This window comes from Hypomesus transpacificus, chromosome 21 (assembly GCF_021917145.1).
Source record: "Hypomesus transpacificus isolate Combined female chromosome 21, fHypTra1, whole genome shotgun sequence".
NCBI lineage: Eukaryota > Metazoa > Chordata > Actinopteri > Osmeriformes > Osmeridae > Hypomesus > Hypomesus transpacificus.
Window position 1 is genome coordinate 3,323,160 of NC_061080.1, and position 22,069 is coordinate 3,345,228.

The following is a 22,069-nucleotide window of genomic DNA, read 5'->3' on the forward strand; positions in this document are numbered from 1 at the left end:
ACCAGCTTCAAATCATATCAAGGAAAAACACAAAAACTGATCATTGCAATCTGATTCCTTAGAGAGAACCCATCATTTTCAGTTGGTGTGTCCCAATGATGACAATGAATGAGACTGATCCTGAAAGATGCTTTTATTTAAACATATATATATATACAGGTAGTTTCAGCTTATTTTCTGCATAATATTGTTCATTGTCGGACCTCAACTATTACTACAGAACAAAACCACTGGAAGGGATTCTGAGAAGAGCAGTTAGAATCCGAAGAAGAGGGGTCACATTGTTCAACATGACAGTAATACCTTAAATACTTTTTGAATAAGACATACAATGTTATTTTCCAGAGTTTTACGCATATACAAGAATTGCATTTGCTTCCTCATGTTTAGTGTAAAATCGCAAGACTGAATCAAAGGATGCAGGATTAGTTAGTTCCTTAAGAGTTTTCCAGGGTAACCATGAATATACCATTGCAATAGCATTGGCAACTATAACTACTGATATCTGAGATAAGGTAAAATTGATCACTTGTTGACTGTTTTACAGTTTAGTAGATACTTGCTGATATAATATTTACATCATAGAAAACTGAACAATGACATCTTGTGTGTTGCAGCTTGTGAAAGAATGTTTTTACTTGTCAAGAAAACGCTGGAAGTAAACCACTGAATCTTGGAGATCAAAACGCACTGCAGCAGAGAACAAACGATAGTCATTAACATTTCTCAACTTTGTTTTTAGGAACACACACGACTACACACTTGTGTTCAAGACCAGCACTAACATACTGAGTGGACTGACCAATCAGAATGCCTCAAGTGACTAACCAAATAACTACTGACCAATTGGCTTCCTCAATCAATTAAACAATTAACCACAAAGCAATGAAAAAACCCTAATTGGACTAACCAAAAAACACTACGAAACACTTGTGTGTAAGGTTAGACTTGAATACACGTGTGTGACTTGGAGGGTATTCCATGACCAGAGTTGATAAATGGCTTTTAAAGAGGTGTTCTACGTTTCCTGTTAAAGGGTTGATATGAAAGCATGAATACCCGTTATTGAAACAACAGCGAATAACAAAAAGAGATTACCTCACTTCCTGGTGGACAAGAGAATCCTGGGGTTCGTAGTTCTTTAGGGACTTTGTGCTTATAATTGCAATGCAAGAAGATACTATTTAAAGGCTATGTTATAGTGCACTTTACACCATCTTGGTCTTGAAGATATCTAACCCTACATGATATACCAATACCAATGATTACCAAAAAACCTATTGAATGCACTGGTACATTTATTACCGTCAAAATGTCTTCCTTTGTCTTCGTTCAAGGGATTATATGACACCAAATATTTCATCTGGATTAGCTTCCATATATATACACATTTCGGATACGTAGGGCACACATGCCTGTACAACTCACTCAATATCTCCACACCACCAACCAACCAGGCTTCTCTAGGTACACAGGAAGCAATGTCATAAATGGATTAGGTCAGGTGATGTCAGACTGTTCTGTTTGGGGGCGGGGGGGGGGGTTGTCAGGGGGTTATCATCAGACTGCTACATGATGCAACACTGGGTGGCTCCACAGCAGTCTTTGATGATGGCCACACTCGATTTGGCGATGGAGGGCTTGTTAGGGGGTGGCGTGGGGACATGCTTCTTAGACTTTGGGGGATCTGGGAAGGGGGAGAGAGACAATGTTAACGCAAAGACATAGCTGCTTTGACTGGTCATGGTGTCTTTGAGAGAGGAAGTTCGTTCAGAATGACTCGAGACCACCTCAGTCATGATATTTGAAAGGATCTTTTATGAAGGTCTTGGAAATAGTCTAGACGCTGTCTGTCTCAGTACTGCAGGTGTATTCTTAGATTTGTTTTTTTTGACAATAAACGCTGGACGGACGGTCGGGACGGATTGTGGGCGGGACTTACTCTGTGTGACTCGGGCCAGTTTCTCCAGTGACATCAGCTTCTGTCTGAGGAACTCAGCCATCTCTTTGTCCTCCTCCTGCTCCCTTTAGGGTGAAACAAAGGTTTGTGGGTGTGTGTGTGAGGTGTCAGGTGGACGGCTCCCATAGATTTGTCATCCCTTCCGTGTGGGCATGAGTGTGTCTGAGTGCATCTGTGAGGGAGGAGAGCGGTATTGATGTTTCAGCTCTGTTGAGTGGGTGGGAGGGGATTTTTGTTATGTAATGGCAGGGGCTTTCCCCCCCCCCCCCAGGACTTTAGTTATTCCCCATTCCGCAAAAGGTCTTTGGTTGCGTTTCATTGGCTTCAGACACCAGCAAAGCTGTGTGTGTGTGCTCGCCTCTCTGTGTGTCTGAGACGTGTGTGTCTGTGTACCTTAATCTCTCCACCTCGGCATCATCAACCAGGAAGTCCCTCTTCTGCACCAGCTTGTGGATCTTCAGGATCAGCTCTTCCTCTCGCTGTCTGTGCTTCTTGGTCTTCTCTTTCTCTACGGAAGAGGGGGGATGAGAGAGAGTAAAAAGATTAGGGGGAGGGAGGCAGGAAGCGCCGGTTAATAATAAAGTTATCACCTTTATGAAAGACAATTAAAAAAGAGCTGACGGGGGTTCTTTCTGTTAGTGTTCAAGTTTTATGACTGGATTTCAAGAAATATTGGATTTATTTTCTGTCTGGATGTCTCCAAGGAGAATGGTTGTTCCCAAAACATTGATGTAGTAACCCACTTGATGTTTAATTCATGAGATCGAATCCTCTGATTAAATATGCTAATGATGTCAGTCATATAGGGTTCTAGTTGGCAGAATAATTTGCACACACAAAGTGGTATATTTCTGAACTCCATCTCCCATTCACTGGAAAAGGTTTTGGTTTGTTTTATTCCCCTGACCTTCACACATTACAGACACATAAACACACTCTCTCTCTAAATCTCTCTCTCACTCATACACACACACACAAAGACATTCTAGCACATACGAGTGCTATCAACATTCGAATAGGAAGTGACCTGCAGTAGTGCAAACATCAGCTCTTTCCACCTATCAGGAATGAAGTGCCTCCGAAACTAAACAACAGCCATTTCCCCCCCCCCGAGGCAAGGTATTCCGGCACACGCATGAATCGGAATGTCACGGGGGGATAAAGTGAGAAACGGCAGTTTGTGGTCTCAAATGACGACATCCTGTGTGTATACTGCAGCAAAGCCGGTCGGTTCCGTTCTGTGTCTTTTTCATTCACTGACATAATGCTAACGAGTGACTCACGCTAGCCTGAGGTGATGCGAACTCAAGAAGAGGTGCATGCGCTCCAGAGGACATTGAGCTGTATGCATGATGAAGAAGGCGTGGTACATTTTCACAGATGTGATTTTGTTGAGGGCGTTGGGATGTCTATGAGGCAGGAGTTGTGCGAGAGATGCCGCTCCTGTGAAGAGTGTCCCTCCCTGACACTGAAGACAGAATGTAAACATTGCTCCCTGGCGTTGGACGATTTCTTATTGGTCCAGTGATGGGGCTCCCATACATGGTGGTTTGATCCCCCAGCATTGATGTCGTTAGAAACAGCATTCTTTAAAAAATGGTCTTGAGTTTCTCCTTGCAGAGGTGGTATTAAGTATTCAGAGGAGAAACCTTTCCCGTTGGTGCCTCACCTCGGAATAGAGTGGTGATATACTACAGCTAGAGTGGGGAAGCGAGGAGCTGCTATTTGACTCCATCATTTGTGTCAGCACTAGCCGCATATAGAACCCAATGTCGTTTGTGGACAGCCAAATAAAGAGTAGTCAGTGCAATGTATTTTTTGGGGGCCCCAGTCCCAGTCCCAGTCCCTTGAGTTTACATTGTCATTATGGCTGTATATGTGTGTGTGTGTGTATGTGTGTGTGTGAGAGAGAGAGATAGAGAGAGAGAGAGAGAGAGAGAGAGAGAGAGAGAGAGAGAGAGAGAGAGAGAGAGAGAGAGAGAGAGATGCACAGATAGCAAGGGGCAGTCTGTGGTTGGTGTGTGCATATATTTATATATGTGTGTGTGTTTGTTTGTTCAAGACAGAGAGGCACACGCCACTGTTTGTGTGCATCTCTATTTGGCATGTGCGTGCAACAGAGGGAGAAAGAGGTGCGTGTGTGTGTCTAGTGCCAATGCCTCAGCTTGTCTGTCCGTGCCAACGGCCGACTCCGCCACCTGAGGGGACGAATGATGCCCTCACATCATACCTCCAGCGAGACCCATGGAATGACAATCAATCTCCACTACTTTAACACAACCAGCCTTCCCACAAATCACTGGGGGCGCTGGCCGCGGTGGGGAAATGGCCCAGCCCAACTGCATTATGCTGCTCAGAGCATCCGTCCTCAATTCTATTTCTGGGCTGACTGTTTGCTGCATACAGAAGGGACTTGGACTTAGTGTAAACCGAGGGTGCATTCAGATAGGCCAGGTCTATTTCCTTGGCGGGGATCTACAGATGTTGTGTTTGTTTTCGCTCTCTGTCAGGAAGAGTGAAGGTGAGGGGATGTGTGTCTGGGGTGTGTGTGCTTGTTAGTGGATGCACTGGTGTGTATGTGTGATTTTGATGCTTGACGTGTGTGTGTCTCAGTGTGTATAATCATGAACATGGTGATGTGTGTTAGTTTGTTTTGGAGTGTGTGGTGGCAAGTGTGTGTTTGTGAGTGTGTGTGTTACCTGGTACGGTGACTATCTTCCTCAGTTCCTGTTTCAGGCTCATGATGTCTTTGCAGAGCTGGATGTCATCCATCCTGAGAAGACAGCAGCATTGAGATTACAAAATGTGTCAATCACATCTATAGCACTGTCCTTCTGCACTAATGTCAACCATGGATGATGGTTTAAGCTGCTATACCAGCTAACGCTACTCTCTTGCATCAGACTAACAGAAGCATCGGCCATATTGCTTACACCCATCCTCTTCTTTCAAATCAGTGAACACAGTATATAGTGGTGCTAGGTGAACTGCTGAACATCAATCTATAATTCAGCTTTGGTCGAGAAATCTTCTCAAGGTAAACTGTGATAAGTAACCGTTCTCTTTCGTGGAACCACGGCACAAAAGAAAGCTTCTCCGAGTTCAGAGACACGTCCCACCTTCTCTTTATAGCAGACCCTGAAGTTTCCCTCTTGGCTCTCGACGAAGGCGGTCGCATTTTTCTATCCTCCCCTCCCTGACCTTCCCTGCTTCGCTCTGTCTTGTCTGTCACCTACTACAGATACCACCACCCCCCCACCCCCATCCAACGCCTTCGATTGCTTTTCCCTGGGTGGCTGGCGGGTCTGTGTCCACCGCCTATTACGGTCGCAGGTCCAGATGCTGCTGGTCTACCCCACCGCCCTTTCCCATTGCAAGTGTTTGTAATGTTGTGTTGTTAATGTTTGTGGGCTTATGTGCTGAGGTTTTTGCCTGTTCCCATACTGTACTCCTCTAGGAGCATTGTATGGGGGTTGCCTTTTTCTCTCCTCCTCTCTCCTCATGTTATGCTTTGCTGTAATCTTTCTGGTGGGCGCCTTTGATGGCTGCCTAGGTAGGCTCTCCTGCCAAATCAAATTCCGTGTCTGTGCAAACTTTCATGGCCAATAAACATCAATTCAAAAAAACCCTTCTCTTGGGAGGCAGAGTGGGCAGATGAAAGCCGGCATATAAATCACCCCCCCAGTCCCCCCACAGATCTCTGGACCTGGAGGCCTCACCCCAATGGCCCCTTCTGGTACCTCTGTGTCATCCCTCCATCTCTCTCTCTCTCTCTCTATCCTCCTCTTCCTCCCTCCATCGATCCATCTCTCTGCCTCTCTCCCTCTCCGCAGCACGGTGACAGCTACCAGGGATTTAATCCTCAACGTGACAAATTGCAGACGGATGACTCATCCACTGTCCCCCTCCCTTCCTCCCTCCGCCTCCCTTTGCTCTCCCTCCCTGCCTTCATCTCTCTCCTCCTCTGGGGTCCTGTCATTCTTTCTTAGCCTCCTCCCCCTCCCCCTGCTCATACGACCCCATCGCTCTCACCCACTCACTCTTTCACCCTCAACGTGTCACTCCCCCCTCCTCGTTCGTCTCTCCTTCTCTCTGCCTCTCTGTTTCTCTGTTCCTCACTCCATCTTTGCCTCCTGTTCACCCACTAACTAAACCCCAACAGAGTCGTCCAGAAGCTCCTGCTATCTGCTGTTCCATCTGCTGTTTTGTGTGTGTGTGTGTGTGTGTGTGAGAGAGAGAGATATGTGTGTATTTGCTTTTCTATGTCTTAATAAGTGCATGGTTTGTGTGTGTGAGTGTGTATGTGCGTGCTTCTATGCTTGCCTGTCAACCTGCCTGCTTGCCTTTTCGCTCACACGTATGACTGATGTATGAGTCAAGAGCCAAACAGTAAAGTGAGCTAGCCGCATCACGACTAGCTAATGAAGCTCTCCAAGAGAAGGTGTTAGCTGCTACAGCTCCCCGGCTAGACGCCTCTGAGAGTGACAGCTTCTCACTGGTCTCTCTCTCAGACTCCCGTCAAGTGTATCTGTTGCCTCATCCGTCACCTCACAAACGGCTGGAATCAAACAAACTCATAGATGTCAGAAGAAGTATTTCCCTCAATCTCTATCCTTCAGGTCGACCAGTGGCATTCCAAAACACTATTATATTGATGTTTTCCAAATATAGTGTAGGATCAATCTTCGCCATCCCAACTTTAATTCCCTCAATTGACCTTATGAGTCATACAGAGTGTGTGTGTGTGTGTGTTTGTGTGGGGGGGGAGTCCCCTCACAGTCAATACCTTGGAGCTACATGATGTTTGACATCACTGTCACACTGCAACCATTGGTATGTCATGTCTACTGTATGACTGACTAGTTCCTCCTCTAAATGTCAGCAAATAAAAGGGTGGGAAATTGGGAAATCGGGCTGTGAAATGAGCAGGGATGTAGCCTGTTGTTGGTCATGAGGCCAACAAAGTATCCACATGAACAACACGAGACGCCAGTGTGCACTCGTGCAAACGGGTGCACCCTGGGATATGGAGTTCTGTCAGTAGCACTCACATGAAGCGTAGTTCAGACTCCCGGCGCACCAGGACCTCCCGGAGACGCTGGATACGAGCCATCTCCACCTCGATCTCATCTGGGTCCATGCTGCTCTCCGCCATGCACACATCTGAATGGCCTGGAGAGAGAGAGGGCCAGGAAGGAAGGAGGAGAAGAGAAGAGGAGCAAAGAGGAGGGAGAACCGGGAGAAAGGGTACAGAGAGAAATAGAGAGGGTTGAAAAAAGAATCCCCAAACGTTAAAATAAATGGCTTCATTCTTGAAAGGCCCACCCTTGTTGGCCCCATGTCAAGTCTTAATCCTCAGAAAGTACACAGAGGGAAAACAATTCAGTTTGATGTGGCTCTCTATCACAACTGCACTTTGCACTTGTCATTCATAGCTTATTTTGAGCATTATTTTAGTGCCTTTATCTTGAACAATGCTTGAGGCTTGTCTGGTCGTTCTCAGCAGAGTTCATTTGCAGTAATACATCCCGTTCTCTGCTCCATCTTCTCGCCTTAATTATGAGAGCTACGCTCCACTTGGTCTCAAAGCGAGACAGGCATGCTGAATTTTAAATTCAAATGAAAGTTGCCAAACGAAACTAGGAAAGACCCCACGGAATTTCCTTCAACATGTATCCGCTTCACACTGCAGCTTTGAACAGTCTTTTTCTGTATTTCCAAACTGAAAATGATATTTATTTTGTACTAAACATTTTACCTCGCCCCTCTGGCTGTGTCATGGTACAGATAGCAGTCTTTCTGAAATGAAGTGATTCTGGTCAAAGGGAATGACTAATAAAAAGCTCAGACTATCAAGTAACCTAAGCTCCTCAGATTCGGTGTCAGTGACTCAAACACTCTGTTGTGAAGCTTGCAGATGCCGGAGTTTAAATTACATTCTATGTGTGCGAGGCTTCCCAGAGTGCATGGTTTGAAGGGTCTCATGGACAGTAACGTGATCATCATGGTGATAATCTGATATTGAAAATAGATCTATTACCTGAACTAGCTTGAGCTAATTCTCCTTGTGCCGTGGCCAGTGACTTCACAAAGCATCCTTCCAGCCAATAGAAACACACATAGGTCGAATAATAACCACACTTTAGCAAGCCATTGGCACTGAGAACCAGAACTGGAGATGTACAAACACTGACTAAGGCTGACTTGCCACACCAGCAAATATCCAACAGACCTACAATCCGCCATGTGTATTCCTGTATCAGTCTAGGGGTCATCCTTCAGAGTGACATCTTTGACAGGCACTGTAAACACAACCTACCCCCTACCACTCTACAGAGAGAGAGAGAGAGAGAGAGAGAGAGAGAGAGAGAGAGAGAGAGAGACAGAGAGAGAGAGAGAGAGAGAGAGAGAGAGAGAGAGAGAGCGAGAGAGCAAGAGAGGTGAAAGGTGAACTGACAGCCCATACTTTACAGCCAGGCAGGTGCTTATGTTATCCACTCTGTGTGACAGTATCATGTGTGCAAAAAGCCATGCAGACAGTGCCTGTTTTTTTTTTTTTTTTATATCTGGGGCCGTTGTGACAGTAGGTGTGTGGGGCCCTGAGACAGAAGTGGGGGGCTGGTCCTGAAGTGGTCAGGGAGTTGGTGTGGGTCGTAGGAGTAGATAATGCATGACTTATCAACTAGGTACCTGATAGGTAACAAATAGGTGGGTGACACGACATGCTATGTGGGGGGGTCCATTTCCCAGGGGGCCTCCCGAAAGCGTGTAAGCTCGACACTGATTCCTTTGGAGCTGCTGCATGTGTGACTCACACTGGCACCCGGAGACCTTCGTAATGTGCTTGTGTCTGGCTGTGTGTTGTTTGTCTCCTGCAAATGGAATCATCACGGCATGTCTCTTCATAGCAGATGTCGGAGCCGAATAAAAGTTTTGTGGCCTTCCCTCTTTGTTTGTGAGTCCTGCGTGACAACAAAGCTGATGGGGAGGCGGGAGAAATCCGAGTCTATAACGCAGTGTGATAAACCGTGGGAGATTTATACCCAGGCCAGCCTCTTCCTCTGCCCCCTACACTCACCGACTGCTCTCCCTTTTCTCTCTTTTTCTTTCTCTCTCCCTCCAACATGCACACTTTTCGCCCCTCCTTTCCTCGCTCTCTTTTGCTTGTTCAGATAAACACATGGACCCAAACTTAAATTGTTTGTGTCAATAAGTACAATAGCTTATATTGGTTAGGAATTACAATGGCCGGGTTTCCCATTCGTTAAGAAGCTTTTAACGCTAAGAGCTTCTTAGGAGCGTTCTAAGAGCGTTATTGAGCTTCTTAACGAATCTGGGAAACCTGGCCTATGACAGGTTTAGATGATTTATTAGAGGTCTCAATTGGCTGCTGGGGATATTTCAGAGGAGCAGGACCACAGGACAGGACCTGCACCTGTCCTTTTTACAATTTCAATCAGCTTGAAACTTGAAGCTTGACACACAGACATACTTTCAGAAGAGAGAGAGAGAGAGAGAGAGAGAGAGAGAGAGAGAGAGAGAGAGAGAGAGAGAGAGAGAGAGAGAGAGAGAAAGAAAGTGAGAGAGAAAGAAAGAAAGAAAGTGAGAGAGAAAAAGAGGGAGGAAAATGGTCGACAGGACAAGGGAGAAAGGGAAAGACAGGGAGAGAGGGGGTCTGGGAGATGGAGGAGGCAGAGAGAGAGAGAAAGAGAGAAAGAGAGAGAGAGTTGAAACTTGAAGCTTGACACACAGACATACTTTCAGAAACCCCCTTTTGTTTCTTCTCTCCTTTTTTCTTGTGCATTCAAATTCACACATATAGGCCTGGACACACACATTCATCTTCTGTTTCTTTATCACTCTCTGTGTCAAATGCACACACATACACACACACACACACACACAATGCCCTGACTGAAGCCACAGTCATTGCAGGCAGACCTATTAAAGTGGCAGAAAGCCAGCTCTTTAATGAATTCCCAACAATGTCTCTAAACTGCAGACCAGATGCTTCTTACCAACCGAGGAAGCAATTCTAACACATGCACACACAGAGTAAGCCATCAGCAAGATTACAGGGTGCAGAGAGAGACTGTAGAAAAATGGAAAGAACGTTTCTCAGATAAGCACCATAAGTCAAATTGAAAGTGTCATAAGAAAAGTTTGCCAAATAGATGCAGTCTGGTCAAAACCAAAAGCACAGGACAGTACAACACTGTGGCTCAGCTGTGACCAAAGTGGAAAACGAGCGCACTTGTCAAGGACGCACCATTTCCCGGCCTCTCTGCCTGACCCTAGCCAGGCACCCGCTTAACGAACCCGATTGAACGACCCCAAATGCAATTAAAAACAAAGGAAACTCCCACATCAAAATGCTGGACATCTGTTCATTAACTTCAGGTGGAATTGTGGTTCCCTTTTGGGCAAGGCCGGGGTGGATATGGAGACGGAATGATGGAAGAACGATGCTGGTGTCATCTGTGCGGGCTACACTTCAGAAGTACCAGCTAATTAGAATGTTCCCTACAGTGCTATGTGTGTGTGTGTGTTTTTGCTGCAAGGCTTATAAAAACACCCTGCCCAAAACAGATGGAGCACACAGAGAGGACAAAGTCTGCCTATATCCCTGTGTAGTCCACATGAGAGAATAGAGTGTACGTGTGTGTTAGAAGGGCCTCACCACTGCACTGGAGACGAATGGGGACAGGGAGACCAGGTCTAAAAATACTAGAGGCGCACTGCCTCTTTTTTTGTTTCCTTTTATAGAAGTGGAATTAATTTGAGATATTCTCTCTTTCCATCTCCTCTTGTAAGGTAAATATTGATGACGACACACAAAGTTCCACCACAACGTTTCAAGTTGATTGCCATTCGTAACGAGGACAGGTGCAGGTACATTGGAATTATTTGGTCCTGCTCCTCTTGACAGTGGCCTATTTTTGGAATCATAGAATAATACGATTTATACTGAATACATTATCTAATGACTGAAAATAACCAATGCATGGTGTGTGTGGGGGGGAAGGTTACTTGCACACATTAGTGTGCAACTCCAATCAAAATATATCTTCAGATTAGAATATGTTGGTAGGCTACAGCTATTATGTTCGCATTGAGCACAGCAGGTAGACTTCTAGCATGCTCCACCACTCTGCATTGACTGGGATGCGGTTCAAGTCATTGTAACGAACAGCAAAGCAACTTGGACATGTACTGTCAGCTCAAAGTGGTGTAGACACCAGGGTAGGATATTCATTGCAAACTAAGCTATTTTTCTTTGTTGCACAGGTATGAAACGCATACGTTAAACCTACGTCTACAACTGAATACAATTCCTGTTCTACACGTAGGCTAAGCGTAGTTAGCTCCGTGTCCAGAAGATTTGACAGCATGAACCATGCCTAAGCAATGAAAGCAAAGCACATCATGACAATAGAATTCCATCGGCTAATATTTGGTAGCATTAAGAATGTTAAATGGAGACGTAATTTTGATGTAGGCCTATAACTAAGCAATTTTGTAGAAGAATACACTATGTAAATCGCGAATCTTTCGAGTCCTCTACAACAAACCTGCCCGTTACTGGCTAATAAAACCAAATCGTAATCTTAATGCTCACCCTTGTCCGTTGTCCATTCCGTTGCTGAAACAGCACCGTAACCCTTCAACGAACGCTCGCTATCAGAAAAAGATTTCTTCAATTCCATCGCTGGAATCAATTTCTTAACTGTGATGGGGAAAATATGCCAATGGGTGTTCAGTGCTGTGATGAAAACGTGTTATTTTCTCCGGAATAAGTCAGTTTCGCCTGTTTCTAAGGCTTCGCGGACCCGAAACGCTGAGCATCTTTATTCAAGTTTACCAACCCTCTTTGACGTGTGGTGGGCTACGGCGAGGGATGCAGAGAGCATGCGCAATGCATTTCGGATGACGGCAAAGACATTCAGGTTGCATGGAGACAGCGTCAAGAAAAACAATTCTGTTTTGCACACAGCACCTTATTTTACCATGCCTTGTTGGAGATTAAAATAATAATGCTATTCAAATTTATTTCTGCAAGATTGAACCCTTGGCCATACATAAGCATGCCGTTAATTTCAGCGTTGAAGAAAAATTATCCTCCTTATTTCTTTATTGGGTGTCAGTTTTTTAAATTAGAAGATATCGAAGATGCATGACTCATGAGTGTCTGTGTCTTGCAAGTGATAGGAAATATTATAATATTATTATAATAATATTATTATTATTATAAAGTTATTTGGTGCTCAGTCAGGGCACGAATGACAGTTTTGAGGATAACATGGAAACTCACATTAAGAAGTCTAGTTAGCCCATTGCTCAGAGGCAATGTTAACATACTAAACGGTCAGTAGGCTTATGCAGACGTAGGCTAACACAAGCAAATTGCATAAACATTTATATTACATATTTCAATATTCAACAATAAATTGAAACATTTTCCAAGATTTCCAACATTTTTTTATCTAACCAGAGACATTTCTGTGCACCAACTTTACAAATCATATTATTGAGAAAAACAAGGCTAGTCTAAGCCTGACAAGCCATTGACCACCAAAGCAAACATTGTATAACAATGCATTACAAAGCATTTCGCGGTTGTTCCCAAGTTTTTATAAAGCAAAGAAAGTGTGCATTTGTTGAGACAGCAACAATTCTTCGGTTCATTCAGACATGGTTTGACCAGAAATATCAAAAAAAAAAATCTTCAGAATGTTATTCTTCTATGAAGTAGTCTACCTTTTTCCAGTTACAGTGACAATGAGACAATCTCAGACAGTAAAATGTTTAGTGATGAAAAATTGTTGGAAATAGGGGAATTTATTAAATTAGTGCAACACATCTTTAATCAAATGCTAATACAATTATATTACTATAACAAACACATGCTTTCCGAGTCTAAACACCCTTCAGTTTTGCCACTGTTATAAGCCTTAGTTAAATACATTGTAGTCATCTGTTTGATGTATGGCACACAAAGAATTATGAAAGGACTAACAAATATGTAATCAACAATTGGATCTGATTCCAGTGAAGGATAAAACACAGCAGCTGAACATAACAGGCGTGATTATAATGAACTCTGTGATAAAACCAGGTTGAGAATATGTGACATAAACATGACAACAAGGGAAAGATAAAGATAAACTTCAAGCAAATAACATTACAAGGTTCAGTCAGCTTTGTGGAATAAAATGCGAAGGAACACAACATTGAGTAGATAGTAACTTCTGTGATTAGTTCAAACTATCTTTAGGATACAGGAAAAATTGTCTTCGCACAGCAGATCCAGGGAAACCTTAACAAAACTATCTTAGAAAGCATAAGCAAATTGATGGTTCAAGTATAGTGGATGCTGAATTCCATGTTATGTTTATTTTTAAATGAGCATAAATACATATTTTAAGCAATGTCATAAAACACAGTCTATCCAGTACCAATGCACCAATTACAAAGTGAAACTGGCAAGTACAGTTGGAATCAAAATTGACTCTATCAAAACATAGCTTGACCAAATACATGTTTTATATTAGTTGTCTATTTATAATACATTGTCTAAATAAATTATTTGGAATCTGTGCTTGTGAGTGACTCTCCAGCTTGGTATCCTGTCACTTGACAATAGCTGCCTGTGTGTCCTTGGTAGGAAGTCAACTTTTCTTGTGTTAGAATTACAATTTATTTCCGCACCTGGGACTCTGCTTCTTTCTGCCCTGCAGCCTGCTCTTCTAAACCTGGTTTCACATCAGGGGAGCTTTGCTCATTGTGTGTGAGTGCTGGTTCATGTTTCTCTTCCACCGGTCCTGAAGCCTCCCCTGTGGGGCCTGGATGTTGCTCCTCCTTCAGCTCAACTGTGTCGTGTCTGGGGGTGAACATCCAGACGAGGGCGGCGGCGGCCGTGCCGTCTCCGCTCTGACGGGAGAAACACAGGAACGTGGCCCAGACGAAGGCACAGCAGCCGGTGAAGGTGGTGCGCACGTACAGGGGCACCAGAGCAAAGTTCAGAAACTAGGAGACGGGGAGAGAGAGGGAGAGGTGGGGGGAGGGGGGGGAGAAGGAGAGGGAGAGAGAGGGGGGGAGAGAGAGGGAGACAGGTGAATCAGTAAGTATGGCTAGATAACAAACAGATATTGAATGATTGCTGTAATTAAATGACAGACATAAATCAACATTGAGGTTGTTCATACCTGCATGATGGGCCAAAACATCAAGCCAGTCTGAAAGAAATGACTAATCAATTACTTTTTGTTGAGGTGAATGTTACACACAGCTATGAGTGAGTAGAAGTGAAGACCTTTCTGTCAATTAGAAACTGAACAAAAAGCTACCCTGTAGGAGTGACTATAGGCCTAGGGGTGCCATCTGGACCTGTGCAGTAGGTGCTTTACCTTGTATGTATTGAAGAATTTCTCCCTCCAGTCCTGCAAAATGTCATCTTTGCCTTCCAGAAAACTCACCCCTGGGGAACATCATTTTTTCAGTATATGATGTTATAACAACACAATACTATAACTTAACACATTGAGTGACTGACAGTTTGAGGGTTAACGTAGCCTACTATGTAGGATATAATCTGCTAAAACTACACAGCTCGGATTTATACATTGCAGTTTGATCCTGTTGTCTTTAACGTGACCACTGTTCTCACATATTAGTGTTGGACCTTAGAGTCAATGGATAAGTGAATAAACAATGGAACAGTTTAAGGTCCAAAACTGTTAAGCCTACAATTTGACAGGAAAATCCACGATTGGGTCGTTAACAATTAGTTGTCAAGCTAAAAGTCGGCCTATCTGTGTAGTGTCTTCATTCTGACCTGTGTAGAACACGGTTGTGGCCAAAGGTGCAGCGGTGGTTTGGTCCAAGAAAAGTTTGCGTAGAACCATACCGACAGAATTCCCGGGAAATCTCCGCTCCAGAAAACGCATCCAGAAGAAGTTAAAGTTACCATGGAAACTAAAGGCGACTACGGCAACATTCCGTGTGTGCCTCCAGTCCATGTCTTCTTTCCGCGAAAACCATTGGTGAACGAAGTCCCCACCAGCGAACAAGCAACCGTACAGGGTTACATTGGTAACCCAGGGAAATCTTCTAACATGCTTTAAAAAAGCGTTACTCATATTTTCGGCACGTAAACACACAACCCTGAATGTAGTTAAACTGAAAGATTTCAACAGCAGGAAATTGGAGCAGTATCGTTGACAAGTCCATCTCGACCTAAAAGATGCGTTAAATAGGCTTTAATATGCGTTGGCATATTGATATAGGCCTATGGGGTTGTTCGTTTATGATTACTAAGGCTACAGCAACATTAAAGATTGGTATCACACCAAGGTTAAATAAACGAAAGAAACACCAGCCAACACTGAAATTGGCAGTGGTAGGCTACTGCGTGCATATTCCGATGGGCTACGTCAACTGAGCGCATCAAGCGCTCCCTGAGCTGAATTGCGTAAAAGCTACGCCCCTTCATGTAGCCCACGCCTCCAATGACGCAAAAATAAATATAAAAAAGCTGTACTGTGGTCAGCTGATCAGCAACTGGGTTCAGTATCTCCATACAATGTTGCAAGATGTTCTATTCATTCCACTGTCTTTATCACCGCAGTAAAACATTAAGCTAAAGCCTATGTTTAGGCTTGTTGGTTGATGAAAGCAAACATGGGTTAGATGTATTACACTGTACTTTACATTATTTTGTTTTTAAAGACACGAATTAAGAAATATGCCCATTGCCGTGAGTAATTAGGCTAATATGATTATATACAGTCCGACTGCATCCAGCTGCTGCAAGGGTGGATAGACCAACCTTGAGTTTAGCCTTGCCTCAGCTGACCCACACCGACACCTACTACCAGCATCCTATCATGTCTGTGAAACCTGTTCCCGAATTCACAGCGCTGTATAACCTCTTGGTTCCCCAACACAAATAAAGTATTAACTAATGTTGCCTTCACTGGGTTTTCTGTGTTAGGTGTTAATGTCAACAGTCATAATTCAATAACAACAAAGCAGAACTGACTTTCATATGCTTTATGGATGCGGTCACCCTGGCCACCCTGCAGATACTCCCAATATTGCTACCAATATTTTTAATTTAACACAATTTTACGCACGCCCATTTGCTTCAATCATCGTATAGGTTTATTTACAATTATTATTTTTAGCATTGAAGTCCTACATAAAACGTAATAATCTATGGGTCCAAATTCGTATCTACAACTTTACAGATGTGTGCTCCTAGAAATATAATCTTTACGCAACGTGACGCAATACGTTGCTCACAATACAGACGCAAAACTTGTTCCGAATCACATGGAAGTCATGTCTTTGAAAGACAAACAATCACTGCACTGGCAACCGTAGACATAATAAATATTACGTCTATGCTGGCAACTATTTGTCGTGGAACATCGTCTAAATCATCTATGACGTAACAGAACTTTTGGCATTTAGAATCCACAGTTTTGCATTAAAGAACCTTGTTAGACATAAGTTGCCTGATATAATTTCCAATGAGATAGTCAGCGAAAAAATGAATCAGAGTCCATCTAGACGTCCAAAAGCTTCCTTGTATGTAGGAAACATACACCAACATGTTACCGAGGCAATGCTCTACAACCACTTCAGTCCCGCCGGGACCATCCACTCTATCCGCGTCTGCAGAGACAGGGTCACCAAGCGCTCTCTGGGTTATGCTTATGTCAACTTCAAGAGGTCAGTGGATGCCGTGCACGCCTTAGAGTTCTTGAATTTTAAACTGACTGATGGCTCCCCGATTCGTGTAACTTGGGCCCACCAGCGCTACCCGATCCCGACAAAGAGCGGTGTGGGTAAAGTCTTTATTAAGAACCTGGACACATCAATAGATAACGAACATCATCTATACGACACCTTCTCTGCCTTTGGCAACATTTTGTCGAGCAAGATTGCATGTGGTAACAATGGCTCAAAGGGTTATGGTTTTGTTCAATTTGAGACCCCGGAGGCTGCCGAGAAATCTATAGAAAGATTGGACGGTATGCTGTTTAATGACAGAAAAGCATTTGTGGGCCGCTTCAAATCTCGTAAGGAGCGCCAAGCTGAGCGCTTGTGTTCATGCGCTAAGTTCACCAATGTCTACGTCAAGAACTTTGGACAGGATGTAGATGAGCAGAAGCTGACAGACCTGTTCAGCAAGTATGGAAGGATCACGAGTGTCTGTGTCATGAAAGATGAGAATGGCAAGTCCCGAAGGTTTGGCTTTGTGAACTTTGAGAGGCACAAGGATGCGCAAAAAGCTGTGGATGAAATGAAAGGAATGCAAATCAGCGGCAAACTGATCTATGTTGGCCGCGCCCAGAAGAGGTTAGAGCGTCAGTCCAAGCTCAAGCGTTGGTTCCAGCAGAACCAGGCTTGCATGACATGCCCTTCTAAGCAGCAGGTGAGTAGAGGCTGCAGTCACATAGTAAAACGTATTTCTAGTGTTCTAGTGCTGTTTCCAGTGCTGCTACTTCCATGTTTTGACAATATTCAATAATGAATTCCACATTTTGCCAACCCTCAGCAGCACATGAGTGCCAAGATCAATATCAAGGTACAGACTAAGCCTCAAGCTCTGATCCACTCCAAGACCAAAGCCCAGGTCAAGGTCCAGAACCTGACCCAGGAAAATGCCCAGGTCGAGACCCAGCCTAAGATCCATGTCCGGACCCATCCTCAGGCCCAGGTCTGGACGCAGCATCAGGTCCAGCCTCAGGTCCAAGTAAAGGTCAAGACCCAGCCTCAGGCCCAAATCCAGCGGGTCAAGACCCAGCCTCAGGCCCAAATCCAGCGGGTCCAGACCCAGCCAAAGCTCCATATCCTGCCCCAGCGTCAGGTCCAGATCCTGACTCAGGCAAATGCCCAGGTCAAAACCAAGCTTCAGGCCCAGATCCAGACCCAGCCTTGGGTCCAAATCCTGCTTCAGGCCCAGGTCAACCAGCTCCTGACCCAGCCTCTGGTCCATCTCCTGACTCAGGCTGATGCCCAGGTCCAGACCCAGCTCCAGGCCCAGATCCAGACCCGGACCGAGGTCCTGACCCATGCCTTCACCCTGGCCTTGGTGTCCATGCAGCAGGTGTAAACCATACGGGAATTTATATCTTAAATGTGTGATACACAAGGTGGCACCAAAAACCTTGGGTGTCTACTGTATCTATCTAACTGTGTGTATTTAACATAATATGTGCCCTGTCTTTTTCCAGCCTGCTGTTTACACATGGATAAGCTCTCCTGGTGTGTGTGTTGTGCCTGGAATTTCTAAACGACAACTGAGCATGACTGCTCTGGCCCAGTTCATGGTGGCCAAGGTTATGTCCCAGCTTAACATCCAGACACCTGTGAGGATCACCACCCTGCTACAGCCTAGCCAGGACTTTAAATCTTCTGCTACTGAGACCAGTCTGACGAGGCCTGTTGATGGTCTCCAGGGAGTCGTGGGAAGGGAGACCTTCTTGCAGCTGACTGGTGAGCAAATCAAGGTTGTGATGGACACTTCCAGCAGGCTTCAGCCTACCACTGACATCCAGGTGCTGCTGGACATGAAAGAGAAAGACAAGCAGATCATGTAAGTCACAGTCATTTACTCTTTTAGTATTTTTGTATCCAAGTATATCTTACTTATGAACTTAGTTAACCTGATATTTAATATTAATATTTGATATTTTCTGATATTAATAGTAGGCCTTCTCTTCTCTTCTTCTTCTCACCCAGTGAAGACCTCAAGCCTGTTGCAGCCAGAGACCTGAGCCTGATTCACCTGAGCAGAGAGCTTCGACCAGAAACGCCTAATTTTTCAAAGAGCCATGGTGGCTCCATAGCTGCTCCCAGGCAGAAAGTGAAGAACAAGGGAGGAGGATGTTTTAGTGGCCTCATGAGGGCTTTCGGGAGAGCTGTCAGGAGAGCTTTCAGGAAAGGCAGAGTAAAGAAAGTAATTCATTTAAGTTGATCTTCACGGTTGTTATTACATAAACATGGTTATATTCATAATAAACATACAGTGTGCATACCGTGTTGGTTACCAATGGTTTCCTGGTGTTCTGAGCACATACAACATATTTTTTCTTTTGAAGGATTGCACTGTGGGTGAGAAGACCAAGGGTGGAATCTCACATGCAGAGAACATCACCTCCATGAAAGCTGCTGCATCTGCAGTGAAGAATGGAGATGTTGATCAGTTTCCCACCACCCTGTAATACACATTAATTGTTCATCATTAATTAAACATTCATTGCACTTGACTCTTGACTGTTGTTATTTACATCTATTAACATTATACCAAAGAGATCTTTATCAAACTCCCTATTTGAGAATCTTTAAACATGTCCCATTTGCGCAGTGAACTGCAGTTCTCAGTAAAGCCTCTAGATGGTATAGTTATCCCAGTTATCAGAAGGATTCTTGGAAGTGAGTTGTGATGCTCTTATGAAAGTATGTGGAAGTGGCCCACAATCCCTTTGGCGATTCCTACTGTATGATGATACTGCTATTTCTTTTCTTGGTTTAACATGTGTTGTATGTGAGGCCATAGGTAGGGGTTAATATGAGTATTGGAATTCGGGCTAGTAATCAGAAGGTTGCCGGATCGATTCCCCGCCGTGCCAAATGACGTTGTGTCCTTGGGCAAGGCACTTCACCCTACTTGCCTTGGGGGAATGTCCCTGTACTTACTGTAAGTCGCTCTTGATAAGAGCGTCTGCTAAATGACTAAATGTAAATTCATGACTCAGCTTTAAGGTATCCTTTAAAATGTGTCTGACTCATGTTATATTTGGGTGTTATGAGGTTCTCAATGGTCATCTGTCAGTTACCTCTCTACATTCCTTTTAAAAAGTTAAATTTAATCTGAAACCTTTAACAGTTCAGCTCACAACAATGTTGGCAACTCTACCAAAGAGAATCCCACTACAAAAGCCCAGTCATCCATATTCTGCTCCTGCAGTTGACCCAAAGAATGCTGCCTGTCACAATTACAGGGAGCGTGAGCTGGTCTGACTACACCATCTAGTATAAAAAGTCTAGGACTTGAGAAATATTTGTTTTTTTTTGAAGGGATGAACAGTGCGTGTGACCCAGAGGAACAGACTGAACAACAGTTTAAAAAAAAGGATTTAATACATTGATTAAGATAGTCCAAAGCTTCACAAGGCATCGTTCACCCATCCCTATATAGATTCCCTCTCAGCACAGTCATTTTGCAAAGTCTTGTTTAGTCTTGCTACCTGTGTATACCCTGCCACCCTGACAGACCTTGTTACGATGCACCCTGACCCAGTGTCTTGGATCAACCTTTTGTTCCCGTTTGCTTCTGTGTCTGACCATCCCCTGGCCCTGCCCATGCTGTGGATTTACCCCTCAATACCTGTTGTTCCTGTACTGACACACCCGTTTTGACCACATTATTTGATTACCCTTTTGTACCTTTGGACCCTGCTTACTAAAGTCCTATTCTCCACTTGGATCCAACTCCTGGTCCCCTTCCAACGTTACAGTGACAGATATCAAAACTGTGTGATGAATTCGTGTTGGTTGGATTACAATATAAGGATTACAATATATTTGTCTGTTTGTATATAATTTCTGTTCTGTTCTTGAGAAAACCATGAGATGAATGTTGACTGAAAAGCAATTGACAAGAAACCAAATGATGACCAAAAGGGGTGTATGTTATTTTTTCCATACCAAAGTGGCATCCAAAGTCAATGTAATGGGTACAGATACCATTGAAGAGCAGTTCACTTTTTTTTTTTTTTTCCTTGTGCTTTTTTTTTTACAAGCATTTAGAAAAACCTTCATTCAGCAACTCAAGTCTTCAGCATTTCAGAAGTTAGGGCAGGGTGTCCCCTTGCCTACAGCATCACTGGTCATCAGATGACAGTTGGCAGAACTGTCATGTTCCGTGGAGGTTCCCTCTCCATCACAAGCTGGATGTGTGAGATGCTGTCTCTGTAAGACGTGAACTCTTGCTTACTAGAACACATGCAGACCTTCAGCAATCAACAGTGCCATCAATACAAGTATATACTCAAATGGTTGTCTAATAATATTCAACTCGGTTCTATCGGTTGAATATTTTACCACATTTTACCTTAACCTTCCTGTATGCCACAATCACTGCCACAGCCACAATCACAGCCAGAACCACAATTACAGCCACAACCAAGTTGGTGGTTGTAGGCTGACCTGGAGAAACACAACCATGGAGTTTTACACGTGTTTCCTGGTTCTGTGGTCAAAAGTGAGTGGTGAATGGTTGTCTTTCTCACAAGGAGTTTTATAACCAACAGTAAACAGACCGGCAGACAAGACAGTATACTATAATGTTTATAATGTGTGTAATAAAGTGCATCAGAGATGTTACTAGGAAAACTGAGGATTCAGAGTCTCCATGTTTAGTCGTTTGTCTACGGCTTCTCTTGACATGGAGAGAAACAGCACACTAACCTGGGCACAGCTCTGTCTTGTTGAGTTTGACTGTCTGGTTACTGATGGGGTTTTCAGCCACACAGCTGTAGGTGTTTCCATCCTGGTCCTTCATCTCCAGATGGAGAGAGATGTTGGAGGAGAGATCAGGGCTGCTGGTCTGGTTAAGTTTCTCCTTTCCTTTGTACAAGGTTAGGGTTACATCTCTCCCGTTCTTCACAGAACACTCCACCGTACAAGAGACGTTGTTAGCTGACAGATGAAAATATTCATTCAAATGAGTGCCAGTTAGCGTTCCAGTTATTTCCACTAGGTCCAAGCATTAGCCTACAGCTTTGAGTTATGTTAAAGCGAAATGTCCACAAACAATGCACAGGCAAGATGAGTGCTTCTCCGGCATAATGAAATGCACTGCATGAAATAAGTGTATAAGTGTGGAAGTACATTGTGCATGTTTGTGTAATTAACCTGCTTTGATGTGTGTGTTTTGTGTCGGGTTCTGTTTGGGCACATATTTTGCCGTGTAGAGTTTATTTTGTTGGATTAGACTAGGGATCAGCGAAATGGACAACACCTGAGTAATTGGACCACACCCCCAGCTCAGGATGGTTTTTAAGGGTGGATTTGGGACAGAGGAGGGAGGTGGAA

General features: G+C 44.0%; 4 protein-coding genes across 5 annotated transcripts in view; 1 reads left to right on the forward strand and 3 right to left on the reverse strand.

Moving 5' to 3' along the window:
* Positions 1-22,069, reverse strand: part of LOC124483458 (lectin L6-like) — a 504,761-nt gene extending 482,692 nt beyond the window's left edge. Inside the window, exon 1 of the mRNA XM_047043932.1 lies at positions 22,013-22,069. The gene's annotated coding sequence lies outside the window, so the exon portion shown is untranslated. The remainder of the gene's footprint in view (positions 1-22,012) is intronic.
* bmerb1 (bMERB domain containing 1) lies at positions 162-11,824 on the reverse strand. Its single transcript, XM_047043947.1, has 6 exons — positions 11,580-11,824; positions 7,012-7,132; positions 4,660-4,733; positions 2,354-2,468; positions 1,943-2,025; positions 162-1,687 (listed from the first exon to the last, which is right to left on the reverse strand). The coding sequence occupies exons 1-6, from the start codon at positions 11,665-11,667 to the stop codon at positions 1,569-1,571; spliced, it is 600 nt and encodes a 199-aa protein (XP_046899903.1). The 5' UTR covers positions 11,668-11,824; the 3' UTR covers positions 162-1,568.
* On the reverse strand, positions 12,457-15,405 carry LOC124483468 (mpv17-like protein). Its single transcript, XM_047043950.1, has 4 exons — positions 14,796-15,405; positions 14,368-14,438; positions 14,167-14,196; positions 12,457-13,987 (listed from the first exon to the last, which is right to left on the reverse strand). The coding sequence occupies exons 1-4, from the start codon at positions 15,097-15,099 to the stop codon at positions 13,658-13,660; spliced, it is 735 nt and encodes a 244-aa protein (XP_046899906.1). The 5' UTR covers positions 15,100-15,405; the 3' UTR covers positions 12,457-13,657.
* On the forward strand, positions 16,300-19,224 carry LOC124483449 (polyadenylate-binding protein, cytoplasmic and nuclear-like). Of its 2 annotated transcripts, none has more exons than XM_047043916.1 (5): positions 16,300-17,402; positions 17,529-18,077; positions 18,205-18,566; positions 18,713-18,929; positions 19,072-19,224. In XM_047043916.1, exons 1-5 carry the CDS (start codon positions 16,515-16,517, stop codon positions 19,192-19,194), a joined length of 2,139 nt encoding a protein of 712 aa, XP_046899872.1. In that variant the 5' UTR covers positions 16,300-16,514; the 3' UTR covers positions 19,195-19,224. The 2 variants fall into 2 exon arrangements, with proteins under 2 accessions (XP_046899872.1, XP_046899871.1); XM_047043915.1 differs by having other exon boundaries at positions 16,301-17,402; positions 17,526-18,077.

Coding starts and splice junctions, on each gene's coding strand:
- LOC124483449 (XM_047043915.1), top strand. CDS start 16,515: ATGAATCAGAGTCCATCTAGACGTCCAAAAGCTTCCTTGTATGTAGGA. Junction 17,403..17,525: donor CATGCCCTTCTAAGCAGCAG/GTGAGTAGAGGC, acceptor GCCAACCCTCAG/CAGCACATGAGTGCCAAGAT. Junction 18,567..18,712: donor GAGAAAGACAAGCAGATCAT/GTAAGTCACAGT, acceptor CTTCTCACCCAG/TGAAGACCTCAAGCCTGTTG.
- LOC124483468 (XM_047043950.1), bottom strand. CDS start 15,099: ATGAGTAACGCTTTTTTAAAGCATGTTAGAAGATTTCCCTGGGTTACC. Junction 14,439..14,795: donor CACAACCGTGTTCTACACAG/GTCAGAATGAAG, acceptor GATGTTCCCCAG/GGGTGAGTTTTCTGGAAGGC. Junction 13,988..14,166: donor TGTTTTGGCCCATCATGCAG/GTATGAACAACC, acceptor CCCGTCTCCTAG/TTTCTGAACTTTGCTCTGGT.
- bmerb1 (XM_047043947.1), bottom strand. CDS start 11,667: ATGGAATTGAAGAAATCTTTTTCTGATAGCGAGCGTTCGTTGAAGGGT. Junction 7,133..11,579: donor GGAATGGACAACGGACAAGG/GTGAGCATTAAG, acceptor CTCTCTCTCCAG/GCCATTCAGATGTGTGCATG. Junction 2,469..4,659: donor GAAGATAGTCACCGTACCAG/GTAACACACACA, acceptor CCTCTTCCGTAG/AGAAAGAGAAGACCAAGAAG.